Genomic DNA, 13,738 nt, shown 5'->3' on the forward strand with positions numbered 1-13,738 from the left:
GTCTCTGGCCGTAAACCAAAGTGAAAGTGAAAGGCAGCGAAACCACTATAACAGAGCCTTCGCAGCTTCTCCTGAAGAAGAAGAAGCGCATAATGGACAGCAGAAACGTCGTCGTATGCGACAATGGAACTGGGGTACCTCTCTCTCTCCCTCTCCCACATTTTCATTTCATTTCAGATCATTTGGAATGGATCCATTGGATCTCTCCAAAATCCCAATTCCAAATTAACACAAATTTGTTTTATTACTTACTTCCAGAAATGGAATGGTGGTGTTTTCCAATCCAATTTATTATTATTAATATTATTATTTTTTTATAATTTTTTCTGATTGCAGTATGTGAAGTGTGGTTTTTCTGGGGAGAATTTCCCCACCTCCGTTTTTCCTTGTGTGGTAGGGAGGCCAATGCTACGTTACGAAGAATCACTCACCGAACAAGAGTTAAAGGTATGACAATCTTTCAGTATATGCTATTTTATGGTACTATTGATTTCAAGTTAAATAGTTGTTAGTTAGAGGGTTCTATTGATCTATAAGTTGTGGTTGTTATTATTATGCTTATTATCATATATGTTGTTAGTGATATTGTTTTTTGTTGTTTAGGATATTGTTGTTGGGGAAGGCTGTGCAGACTTGCGGCATCAACTTGATATATCTTATCCTGTGAACAACGGCATCGTGCAAAACTGGGATGATATGTGTCATGTGTGGGATCATGCATTTTACAATGAATTGAAAGTAACTTGCTGGTGCTTCTTTCTAAATGTTCTTTCGACTATGACTTTGTTGATTGGTGTAAATGTAATGTTCATAGCTTGCTCTGGCAAATGATTTTCTTTGACAGATTAACCCTCCAGACTGTAAGATTCTACTCACAGACCCGCCTCTTAATCCCTCGAAAAATCGTGAAAAAATGGTTGAGAATCTATTCTGATACATCTCCTTTTTTAAAAAAACCAAGATAGTTTCTCGTATATTTATTTGTTTTAAATATATATTTTTTACATGATTTGACCTTGCAGGTTGAGACAATGTTTGAGAAGTACAATTTTGCTGGAGTCTTTATACAAATCCAAGCTGTTCTAACATTATATGCTCAAGGTGCTTATAGAGATGAGTGAAGGTTGATGTTTTGTTTTTTTGTTTTAATTATCTCATCCTAATTGCAGTTTACTCTCCATAATTCCTGTTACCCATTTTTGGAAAATGCTAACTCTAATTATAACATATTTATTAATAAATCATATATATATATATATATATATATATATATATATATATTTTAAAGTTTTGTACACCATATGTGGTGAAATTACATATCATAATCTGCAAGGCTTTGTTTATGAAATAGGGAAATAGTTTGGTTCCTTCATCAATATGTGTTCTCTGGCAAACCTGAACTTCATCAATATGTGTTCTCTTTGTGCCTTCTTTCAACTTGCACTTTAACATTTCTTTTCTTGTCTCAGGTTTGCTGACTGGATTAGTTATTGACTCAGGTGACGGTGTCACTCATGTGGTAACTAATTAGCTTCTATGCTACTTAACTATTATGCTGACTATTACAATGGTTATTGTGATACTAAATTATTATTTTATAATTATTCATTCCAAAAATTTTAATAATGAAAGTTTTAATTCAGGTTCCAGTTGTTGATGGCTATTCATTCCCTCATCTAACAAAACGAATGAATGTGGCTGGCCGACATATAACTTCCTATCTTGTTGATTTGCTTTCAAGGAGGGGGTGAGGGATAATTCCTTTCATTTTATTTGTAATATAAGTATGTTGAAAAGCTGATTCTTTTATCTTATACTTCTATTCTAACTGGAACACAATTTTCTTTCGTTAAGGTATGCACTGAATAGGACTGCTGATTTTGAGACTGTTAGGGAAATCAAAGAGAAGCTATGCTATATAAGGTTTGCAAAAGATCTCTAGCTACGCTTTGGTTTCCTGTGGTCTGTAATGTTTCCTTAATAGCTACATCTATTTTCCTGCAGTTATGACTACAAGAGGGAATATCAGTTGGGGCTTGAAACCACAATCCTTGTTAAGAACTATACTGTAAGTTGATATCCTGAATTTCTTGAAATCTTTGTAGGACTAGTTATGTGTACATGATTATTAATATTGTTGGCAATTCTGGTCGAAATGGCTTGCCTGAATATAGAGGGACAGAGGGCTCAAGTTCTGCTAATCCTTTAATGTGTATCTTTTCATATGCTTTTCTGTAACCACATTCATAGTTCTTGTACTCTAATGAATGTATAATATGTAGTATGTTTTTATTAATATTATTATTACTATTATTATTATTATTGTTGTTGTTGTTATTATTATTATCCTCCACTTAGAGTTAAATACAACGTTTCATGTATGCATGAGGTAGCTGTCATTAATATAATGTTTATGTTGATATCACTTATTGATTCAAACTCTCCAAATCAGCTTCCAGATGGAAGGGTCATTAAAGTAGGCACAGAAAGGTTCCAGGCTCCTGAGGCTCTTTTCACTCCGGTAGGTACTTGGTACCCATTTTGGCTATTGTTTTCTACTGTGAAAGTCACACACACAGACATAATTGTTTTATTTTCTATCTCTTTAAAAAAATGCTCTATGGGAGTGACTATGGCACAAAAAGATTTTTTTTTAATGCATAACTTTAGTATTTTTATGCTTTTCCTGTGCAATTCTAGCTAAATTATTTAGTATGTTATTTGCTGGCATGCGATTGCCCGGCATTCCCCCTCCCCCCTTCTTGCAGGAACTTATAGACGTTGAAGGTGATGGAATGGCTGACATGGTATTTCGCTGCATTCAGGAAATGGATATTGACAACCGGATGATGGTATTGATACTCCATTTGAAGTCTGTATTCTTTAATATGTTTTTCTTGGGCCAACAAATGTTGATTTCATTTATCACCATTTTAGGCTTGAAAGGAAGTGACACTATCTTTCATATATTGAGATTTAACGATGCAAGTGTGAAAAATAATATTCATGCTGAGCTACCTTTTCTGAGATGAAACCTATGAGGCTATGACAACTATTAGATGCACCACTTCCTTTTTGATTTCATTTCCCCTTCGTTATTGGAAAAATAGTAAAATTTTTGATTTTTTTTTTCTTCTATTTTCAATCGACTACCATATTTGTTGTATTCACTCTGTTTTCTCTGTCTTTCTTTTGTATGTATCTCAAATTAGATTATTTTGAAGATTCCCTTGTGCTTTTCAATTGAATTTGGAGTTGTCATGTTATTAATGCTGAATTGCTCCACTTTAAAATTTCCTTCTGTCTTCTGTCAATCCTTGCTAACTGCCCATGCATGTGCTGTATTTCAAGTTTCACAAGCAACTTTTTCCCTCTCATTTAGTCTTTGGCTGCCAACACTAAGCTTGGTTGGAATGAAAATCACTTCATACTTGCTTGGGATAAAAATTTGAAACGGTGGAAAATAAAATATAACTCAATTTCGCTTTTGGCCATAATTTGGTTGAAAATTATTTTCAGTCTGTCCTCAGTTTTCCTCTTTTCGACTTACTCAACTAAGTAAATCCTACAGCTGTGTTAATCTTTTGACTTTTTATGTCTCCACAAGATCGTATGGCAATCCAGGACCTCCACATGCTTTCAGATATTGTAATGGTTCATGACCAAATTACATTGTTATTTGCTGCCATCTTTCCAAATAAGTATCATTATAATATTCCTTAAATTAAAGAAATTACTTTTATGAATAAAACCACTGCCTCTGCTATTGTATTTTGACAATGTCATGCGATTTATGTTGTAAACTTTTGTCTTGCAGCTTTACCAACACATAGTTTTAAGCGGAGGGAGCACCATGTATCCTGGATTACCAAGCCGGTAGTTTGTTATTTCTCCTTTAAATAGGCTCTAATTGTCCTACATCTTTGCTGAGTTTTTTGAGTTAATATTTATTTTTGTAAATAACCATTTCAATCCTAAAGCTTAAGCTATTAAGTCAAGGCCCATCAATGATTTATATACTTCTCTAACACGCTCCCTCATACGAGAGCCCACTGGGCATGAAGGGTGGATAATGCACAGGCTTACCTACCTGTGCTAAGAAATTGTAAAGAACCATTTCAACCCAAAAGTTTAAGCTGTTAGGTGAGGGCCTCTTTAATGGCTTATATTATACTCTAACACGTCCCCTCATATAAGAGCCCATTGGGCTTAAAGGGTGGATGATGCATCAGGCCCATCCTACCTGTGCTAAGAAATTCCATAAGAGAAAATAGGGAGCGGTGAGGATTGAACCCATGATACAGAGGCTCTGATACCATGTATAGAACCAATTCAACCCAAAAGCTTAAGTGACCTCAGAGCCTCTGTATCATGGGTTCGATACTCACCGTCCCCCACTTTCTCTTGTGTAATTTCTTAGCACAGGTAGGTTGGGTCTGATGCATTATCCACCCTTTAAGCCCAATGGGCTCTCATTTGAGGGGGGGTGATAGATAAATATAAAAACCATTAATGTAACTTCACCCAACAGCTTAAGTTTTTGGGTGAAATTGGTTCTTTACAATTTATAAGTGTATACGGGGACAGTTAATGCCCTATATGTATGGCTACATATTTGTGATTTCAAATACTTTATTCCTTATTGCTATGGTATTATTTATTACCATAGTTAATAGATAGTATGCTGATTTGAAATTGCAGTAAAAATATTTAATCTCATTTTTAATGTATAAGAATTAAGTGAAATATCTCTATATATAAGCGGAAGAATCCGTTTATCCATTTTTCAGAATGTTTATTGTTAGAATATTAGAATGTATATTAGAATGTTAAAATGTATATTGTTTTATCAGTCACACATCATGTAGATAGGGCCCAAGCCTATATACTCTATTATTATAAATATAAGCCTTTGGCTGAAAGTTTTATGTTGTCTCCCAGTACAAATTTCTTTGGCTGAAAGCACCTTCTAGAACTCTATATTATATATTGGTTATTTGTAAACTACTGACCGTGGATTCCTTTTCATGTTAGTTAAATTTTGATAAACTTTTCTATGCAGCTGTAAGCTGTACATATTGCAAGCTAGGTTACTTACCTAAGTATATACCATTTGAAAGATGCCTAAATCTTGTTATTATGTTATGCATTAAGTATAATATTTCTAGAATGTAGATTGTTTTGAATATCAAATTTAAGATTTAAATATATTATTTTGCAGTTTTTTTTTTCTTCATATTTTTAAGTTTTTTTTTAACCTGTTGAGCATGCTGCATGGTTCTATTAAATGGTTTGGTATTTTTGGTGTTTTTCCAAATTAAAGTTGATGAATCTGTGTTCTTCCTCCATCCTGTCTTTTCAGATTGGAAAAAGAAATAGTCGATCGTTATCTTGATGTTGTCCTGAAGGGCAACAGAGATGGATTGAAGGTAAGCTTAGGTTTTCTTCTTTTCTGTTCACCAGAAATATCCTGCGTGGATTATTGAAAGACATTTTTTTTCTTTCTGTAATTTAACATTTATTGAAATTTTGGTTTTATGATAGAGCCCAAAATGGCATTGTTTGATCTATCTAGCCATCCCCGCCTGAAGGGATAAGGTTTTGTTGTTGTTGTTGCTTGTAATTTAGCAACAACTATTAAGTTTTATCTGGTGCTAATTTATTCTTTAGTACCTAATGCAGTTGCTTATTGGGACAAGTTAAGCTATAGAGTACCTCGAGAGAGAATTGTGTTGTTTGTATTTAATCTGCAGACTTTGGCCTGAATTAAATCTGGCCTTGTGGCCCTAATAATTATGGACCATGCCATAAAAATTGGGAGATCCCCCATCTCATGGGTTTGAATCTTAATTGTAGCAAAATATCCTCGTTCCCAAGATAAGTCAAAAGAATTAAATCTGAAGCTTTTGTTTAGTCCCTCCCTTTATGGACATCCCTTTCTTTTTGGTATATCCTCCAAAGTGACAGCAGCATGCAGTCATGTGCATTAGAGAAATCAGTATGCTTCAAAAGAGGAAGAGAAGAGTATCTGATGTGGATTGGTTTCTAAGCCATGATATACCTGAAAATTTTGTCCTTGTAAAAAAAAAAAAAGTTGATATTTTCATTTGATCTTTCAGTTTAGGAAAATTCATCTTAAAAGGTCTTCCTATTTGTCTCATTTCAAGTAGTCCACATTAAAGCTTACAGAGGACGATTTACTTGCCCATTGGCAGTCTTCACAAAATATCTTATTACTTCAAGGCCTAGGAAACACATTAACTAGAATTTGAAAGTTCCCAACGTAACCTTTAATATTTTTAATGTTGACAACGCTATCATCAAACCCAGCTTCTACTCATACAAAGAGCAGGGTAAATGGGCATGTGATCTGATATCTACTCTTACAAAGACAAATACTGCAAATCATAATATGCCTTGTCTTTCTAAGTTGATGAACTAGTTATGGATATTATTAAATTCAGTTTAACTTGCATTTGGAATTGTAAGAAAAAATATACTAATTCTCTAGCATGCATAGATCATTTTTAGCAAAACTTTAAGCTTAAAAAGTTTTTGTATGTTGTCTCCATTATATATTTGTTTGGCAGCATAATTTTCATGATATATTGGTACAAGGATATCATTTGTTATCAAGATTCGACAAAGTTTGTCGTTTTCCTAACAGAACCCTCCTCTTCTTTTATCTGAGCTTGGAACTAGCTATGTAAAGATTTCCAACCTAAGCACAACAGGTGGAGAGGATAGCCAAATTATTAGATGTAGAGGAAAGACTAGGAAAAATTCTGAGTAAAACCGTCAAAAAAGATTTATACTGAAATAGCCTCTTTGAAAAATTGGTTTCTGACAAAACACAATGGCCATGTACCCGACTCCACTTAGTTGGAAAAGGCTTTGGTGGCTGTTGTTGTAGCCTGTAGGTACAAAGATATGATAGTTTCTACTTACTTTAATCTGTCATACACCTAATTTATAATTGAAAAATGTTATTTATTGAAAATTTTCCTAACTGTGGCAGAAATCCAACATCCTGAGTAGACAATCTTTTGTTTGCTTAGACCTTCATCATACCATGTTTATGAAAAAAATTTCTGTATTAGAAAATTGTTATAAATTATTTGTTATCCTGATCCTAAGAGAGAGGGACATAGATCTACAATCATGAATTAAGCCGATTCATTGTTCCCTTAAACTTATCCTCATCTTTCCTGTTCTGATGGTGATCAGAAATTACGATTAAGAATTGAGGATCCACCACGTAGGAAGCACATGGTGTACCTCGGAGGTGCTGTCCTTGCAGGAATAATGAAGGTTTGAGTTAACTTTTTAATTTTTCGGTTATTCTCTTTCTGTAGCTCATCTATATTTGTAGCTGTGGAAGCTGTTGGATTATTTTCCCAATTTGAAAAATCATCATCTAAGAAAGTTAAACTGTGGTTGTTAAAACCCAGGATGCACCAGAGTTTTGGATTAACAGGGAAGATTATCTAGAAGAAGGAATTTCTTGCCTAAGCAGGTGTCGCCAGGCATGACTTTTTGAGGTCCGTGACCACATTCAAATTGGGAGATCATTTTGGGAAAACACACCAGAGGCTCAGTGATGAATATTCAAAGCTGTTAAAACTGCCTCCAACAATAGCTTGAGTTAATTGTTGTTAGCCTTGTATAGCTGTCCTAAAAGCTAATGAAGGCTAGTTGTAATAGTACATGCAGTCATGTTTATTGATTGGTACGACAAAAGAATTCCTGTTGTATCTTTGTTGGCATAAAAACGGTGAATAAAAGAATACATCCTCTGTAAATTTTAAAAATGTTCTATGTCCGTTTTAATTTGTTGAAAGAGCTTGTCGGCAATGGCCAAGTAGATGGATTACATAATCCATATGAGGAAAATATTGTTGCTTTTGTGTGCATTTGCTTTAGACCTCATAAGCTTTGCTATAATATGAGCCAAAACATGCTTATTTGGCGGTCGCTGTCTAAAGGTCAAACTTTGTTATACCAACAAGATACATATAGGGGTCGATGTCCACTGCATTTTTCAGTACCCAGGTAAGTGTCAGTTATACAAGTTTGCCATTTCTTGTTTATCTTAAGAGATTAATGTAGGGGTCGATGTCCACTGCTTTTTTCAGTACCTAGGAAAAGAAAGTGTCAGATATACAAGTTTAGTATTTCTTGTTTATGTAATTGTAGTTGACTGCAACCTCTGAATGAAGTTTTTATTTCTGGGTTACCAGCCTTTGTTAATGAGCATGATCAATTACACCTAACCAAGTTGCTTATAAGATAATATCCGTGTTGCACAATGAAAACAGCTTGCAATGTCATAAAAGTCACCAACGACCCTCCAACTTTCGTTGACTTTCTAATACTTGATCTCGTTCTTGTATTGTTTTCTCATCTTCTGGATTAGGGACTCATGGATAGGAAGCTGGATTAGAAAATTAAAACTAGGATTGTTTGTTGCAGGGTTCAAATAATTAGAGACATTGGATTACTCTTTGAAAATGGGAACCAGGGGATCAGTTTCTATGAATTTCGTACAGGAAAAACACATTGAGTAATGGAAGCTAGCTAGAAACAAAATGGGCCACCTCAAAATATTTTGGTCTTAGGTGGATTGGAATATATTTTAGGTTTTGCTTGTCATTTTCAAAAATGAATTAGTTCTCTAATTTACTATTTTTTTTTTTCTTTTTTTGCATGGTCCTTCTATTACATCTCCAGTAAAAGTAGTTATTTGCTTGAGTGGGGAATAAGCATATTATGTGGATCTAATAGACGTGGACATATACATTAAACGAAGAAAAAAAAGGAAGGACTAGAGCAATAAATGGCTATATTTAAAGGGACTAAAACAAAAAAGTTGCTATATTTAAAGGGAATAAATACAAATTTAGTTTGGATCTTGCTTATCAATTAATACACTAAACAGAAACTTTTTTCCTGTATATAATTTTCTTCAATACAAGAACTTTACTTCTAAACAAAATGTCTTTAATTTATAGTTACTAACACTCCTATAATACAAAATGCAACCCAAAACATTGAAGATCTTTACTACCCAGTTCATTAACACAAAACTCATTTTCATCAAACTATCGCCTAGCCACCTTATTCATAGCTTCCACGCAACAAAGATTACTACAATTATGAACTCCGTGTCTCTATTTTGTGGCCCTGGAAATAAGTCATTAATAGCAAACATTAACTTCACCCATTGTACCTTAAGTCCACCTTTTTACGACATCACATAATATCTACTGCCATAAGCTCATAAAAATTTCCTTGTACCTCTTTCATAGAGGTGAAGAGAAGGACTATACTCGACCCAAAACATTATCACTATGAGCCAAGGTGATGGGTTCTGGATTGATAACTTGTTTGAAGGCAGGGTTTCTGGGTTGAAGAAAACCCTATTTAGAAATAGAGTTTTTAGGTTGAAGAAATTATGTACAAGATTAGAGTTTTTAACCATGTGTTAATGATGACTAAGTCTCAAATTAAATATGTCTTCATTACCTGAAAAAATAACAACTTTTTGGTTTCAGTCATTTTTTTTTAGTTTAATGTCCATATCAAAACTCATTAAATCTACATAAGATACTTATCCTACATATAGTATTCAACATAGCCTTACAACAACAATATTTATTCGAGATATATCAGAACAACTATATGGAAGATTTTTTATTTTTTTTAAAAAAAAAACTTGTTCGTAGAATTTTAAAAATAAGGGACCAAAACTTAATTTTCTTGGCAGGGAAAATGTGCCAAAAATTCATAAAGATTTTATTGGTGCGTTAAATAGATTGAATTAGGCATTTGTCTAGGAATGCAGTAGGACGTTACTTAAGAAAGCAAAACTATAAAATATTATATATAAAACATGAGAAAAATGTTTCTGCAGTTATTGCAGATAATTTATCTGCATTTACTCCCAAAACGCCATCGTTTTGGTATTGAAATATTAAAAAATTATAATTATAAAGACTATTATAACTCTGAAATAAATTAAAATTATAAAAATACTTTAATTTTTGTCCCAAAACAATGTCGTAACTACAGACAAAACAAACCCATAAAACATATAATATTTTAAGAACATAAAAAATATATAATATATTTTTTACTAAGAAAATAGAAGTATTAATAAAATGTATTAAGTGTGTATTTGAATTATCTTATTTTATGACAAAATAATATATATATAATCAAAATTTTATTATAAACTTCTTACAAATTTTTTTTTTTTTCTAAAAACTAATCTAAATTAAATATGCATTAAGTACTTTTTAACAAATGCCTTCAAAGAATTTGATAGCAGTACTTAAAAAATACCCAATCATATAACTTTTCAGTTCACTGCCAAAATATGATGATGTGAAGAAGGAACAATGTTTGTTTTTTTTATTTTATTTGGGTCATTGGGGAAGAAACAACTAACTAAGCAAAATATTAGGTTAGCAAATTTACCAACTACACCAAACAAGCCCATTTCCCCTGCTTCTTCTGACCAAGTTCCTCTTGTCTTTGGTCTCTTTACTAGTGGCCTACCCTCACCCATAGTATTCAAAAAGGGTGTAAAAAAAAAAAATAAAAAAAGAAAAAAATAAAAAATTCAAAGAAAATCAAGTGTCACCCTTCTAAAGAGTCCACGTTTTGTAGCTTGAACCGTTGTCTAAAAACAACTACCTCTCACCTTCACATTATATTTATTTTCAGCCATTGCTATATTTTGAACATTCATATCCTACATATATAGCAACTTCTCTTAAAGAGACTCATCATACCCATATCATATATTGTGTGAGGGAAATTAAACCAGGTATGAGAAAACACAACCCAACCCATGTGTTCCTAATGATATTTTCAAATTTCAACATTGCATGAAACTTTGATAATGGCCTCTTTTTTCTTCTTCTTTCTTTTATCTTTCTCACATGGTTCTCATACTTTAAACTTCATAAACAAACAAAGTACCCCTCTTGGTTGTTTCCATTTACTCATCACAATTGTATTGTTTTTTTTTTTTTTTATTTTTTATTTTTATGATATATACAGGTTAAGGAGTTTGAGATGGAAAAGGCTTATGAAAATGGTTTCCAACTTAGCGTGAAGCTAAGTGAACCAACTCTAGTTCCTCCTGCAGAAGAAACAAAGAAAGGCATGTACTTCCTATCTAACCTTGACCAGAACATTGCAGTGATTGTCCGAACTGTTTACTGCTTCAAAACTGCTGAGAAAGGAAATGAGAAAGCTGTGGAAGTGATCAAGAATGGCTTGAAGAAGGTTCTTGTTCATTATTACCCTCTTGCTGGGAGGTTGAACATAAGCTCAGAGGGTAAACTCATAGTAGATTGCACAGGTGAAGGTGCCCTGTATGTTGAGGCTGAAGCAAACTGTTCAATGGAAGAGATTGGTGACATCACAAAGCCAGACCCAGGGACTCTTGGTATGCTTGTTTATGACATTCCTGGAGCAAAACATATTCTTCAGATGCCTCCTTTGGTTGCCCAGGTAAGTTTTTTGAGTGTGTCTTGGATCATGTTTAATATTAATGCAAACCTTGAGTAGCTTTATTTATTTATTTATTTATTTATTTTGGTACATGACCCCAGGAGTTTATAAGCAAATAATGCATAAGTTTAGCTCTGAAACCACTCCTTGTTAAACCCCAACTAGTAAGGATTAGGATGATATCATCTTTATGCGCAACTCTACCTTTACATATTTGCAAAGAAATTGTTAGTGGATTTGAAATTGTAACTAGCATTTATAAAGCTCTATGTAGGAATTTTTGTATGATAAACATGTGGCAGTCATTTTGAAAAAGGTTCACCCACAGCTGCAAAGCATTACTGACTAAAACGTGTTTAGGTTTGTAAATGTTTATCAAAATAGTACAGCTTCATGTTCTCATTCCAGGAGTAGTCTGCTTAAGCATAATATCTCTTAAGCGTTTCATTTTCTCCTTTTCCTTGTAATTGGGATAAACAATCAATTCCTTCTTATTGAGAAGGCTGAAAATGAATGAAGAGATGGTCTCTCTCTTTGCATTGAGTATTGCAGTTTTGAATTGTCAACTCTATATTTCAGGTGACTAAGTTTAAATGTGGAGGCTTTGCTCTTGGGCTGTGCATGAATCATTGTATGTTTGATGGCATTGGTGCTATGGAGTTTGTGAACTCTTGGGGAGAAGTAGCCAGAGGCCTACCTCTCTCTATCCCTCCAAGACTAGACAGAAGCTTACTCAAGGCACGCAATCCACCTAAGATAGAGCATCTGCACCAAGAATTTGCTGACATTGAAGACAAGTCCAGCACCAATAGCTTCTATGAAGATGAGATGGTCTATAGGTCCTTCTTTTTTGATCCTGAGAAACTGAAGCAACTGAAGATGAAAGCTATGGAAGATGGGGCTCTTGAATCTTGCTCAACTTTTGAAGTCCTCTCAGCATTTGTATGGATAGCTAGAACCAAAGCACTAAAAATGTTACCAGACCAGAAAACAAAGCTCCTTTTTGCTGTTGATGGAAGGGCTAAGTTTAACCCTCCTCTTCCAAAAGGGTACTGTGGAAATGGGATTGTGCTAACAAATTCTGTGTGTCAAGCAGGTGAATTAGCAGACAAGCCCTTCTCATTTGCTGTGAGACTCATTCAAGATGCAATAAAGATGGTCACAGATAGTTACATGAGATCAGCTATAGATTATTTTGAGGTGACAAGAGCTAGGCCTTCTCTAGCTTGCACCCTTTTGATCACAACTTGGTCAAGGTTGTCCTTTCATACCACTGATTTTGGATGGGGAGAACCTGTTCTGTCAGGGCCAGTGTCATTGCCAGAGAAGGAAGTGATTTTGTTCCTTTCTCATGGCCAAGAGAGGAGAAACATCAATGTGCTTCTTGGTTTGCCAGCTCCTGTCATGAAGATCTTCCAAGATTTGATGCAGATATAATAGGGTCATACATCTTAAGTATATGATTCTGTTGTTTCTTACTATATGATTCTGTCATTTCCTAAAAGAAGAGAGACTACTTATTCTGTTTATGAATTTATTGGTACTAATCAATAATTTAAGTGTTCCTTATATTTTATTTAAGTTAATTTAATTATATGGAAAACTTTATGCAGTTGGAGAAACGTTTTGGTGTTTTCTAGGGTGAGAGAAGTATTCCCCTAGAATTAGATGTTTATTATATTTGTTTAGGTAAGATAATAAGCCCCCTTAGCTAATCTAGATTTCTCTAATCGATGAAAAACGCAATCCAGCATAAATTTCTTTATATGCAATTCCAAACCAACATCTTGACTTGAGTCAAACTAAGCTGGAATTGAAGTTTATTATAAAATTGACTGCAATTGATTTGATTCATGCTTTATGTATAAGTTTAACAAATCATATTGAAAATTTGATTTAAATCTATTGCACTGCTAAATATGCTATATTGGATTGTTCTAGATATATGTAATGTAATGATGAAATGGGTGCAGTAATTTTTTTTAATCAAGATTATACATGCAGTAGTCTAATTATTTCTTTTTCTCATTTAATTTAAAGAAATAATTTTTTTTTAATCTAATTATTTGTTTACGAAAGTGTGAGCATATTAACACATCATCTATAAATTATTTAGTAGTTTATTAACTAAGCATTAGATCAATAAGTTGTGGGTCTTTTAGTTCAATTATGCATCCTTGATTGGGATTGTGCTACTCATCTCATGAATCACAAA

General features: G+C 33.5%; 2 protein-coding genes across 2 annotated transcripts; both read left to right on the forward strand.

Moving 5' to 3' along the window:
• On the forward strand, positions 1-7,906 carry LOC133285824 (actin-related protein 2). The gene is made up of 15 exons (XM_061483114.1): positions 1-134; positions 337-447; positions 604-738; positions 845-916; positions 1,023-1,101; positions 1,470-1,519; positions 1,644-1,747; positions 1,855-1,923; positions 2,005-2,068; positions 2,453-2,521; positions 2,769-2,852; positions 3,818-3,876; positions 5,363-5,429; positions 7,228-7,311; positions 7,452-7,906. The coding sequence occupies exons 1-15, from the start codon at positions 93-95 to the stop codon at positions 7,530-7,532; spliced, it is 1,170 nt and encodes a 389-aa protein (XP_061339098.1). The 5' UTR covers positions 1-92; the 3' UTR covers positions 7,533-7,906.
• A 3,176-nt stretch (positions 7,907-11,082) lies between these two features.
• Positions 11,083-12,960, forward strand: LOC133285834 (omega-hydroxypalmitate O-feruloyl transferase). Its single transcript, XM_061483125.1, has 2 exons — positions 11,083-11,523; positions 12,103-12,960. The coding sequence occupies exons 1-2, from the start codon at positions 11,083-11,085 to the stop codon at positions 12,958-12,960; spliced, it is 1,299 nt and encodes a 432-aa protein (XP_061339109.1).
• The last annotated feature ends 778 nt before the right edge of the window (positions 12,961-13,738 follow it).

This window comes from Gastrolobium bilobum, unplaced genomic scaffold (genome assembly GCF_033153095.1).
Source record: "Gastrolobium bilobum isolate Gb01-03AN ecotype WA unplaced genomic scaffold, APGP_CSIRO_Gbil_v1 utg1929, whole genome shotgun sequence".
In the NCBI taxonomy this organism is placed as follows: Eukaryota; Viridiplantae; Streptophyta; class Magnoliopsida; order Fabales; family Fabaceae; genus Gastrolobium; species Gastrolobium bilobum.

Bases quoted from the DNA above. Each gene is read 5' to 3' on its own strand.
- LOC133285824 (XM_061483114.1), top strand. From the start codon at position 93: ATGGACAGCAGAAACGTCGTCGTATGCGACAATGGAACTGGG. The intron at 1,748-1,854 runs GTGAGGGATAAT...TCTTTCGTTAAG, and splicing joins GATTTGCTTTCAAGGAGGGG to GTATGCACTGAATAGGACTG. The intron at 2,522-2,768 runs GTAGGTACTTGG...CCCTTCTTGCAG, and splicing joins CTGAGGCTCTTTTCACTCCG to GAACTTATAGACGTTGAAGG.
- LOC133285834 (XM_061483125.1), top strand. From the start codon at position 11,083: ATGGAAAAGGCTTATGAAAATGGTTTCCAACTTAGCGTGAAGCTAAGT. The intron at 11,524-12,102 runs GTAAGTTTTTTG...TCTATATTTCAG, and splicing joins TGCCTCCTTTGGTTGCCCAG to GTGACTAAGTTTAAATGTGG.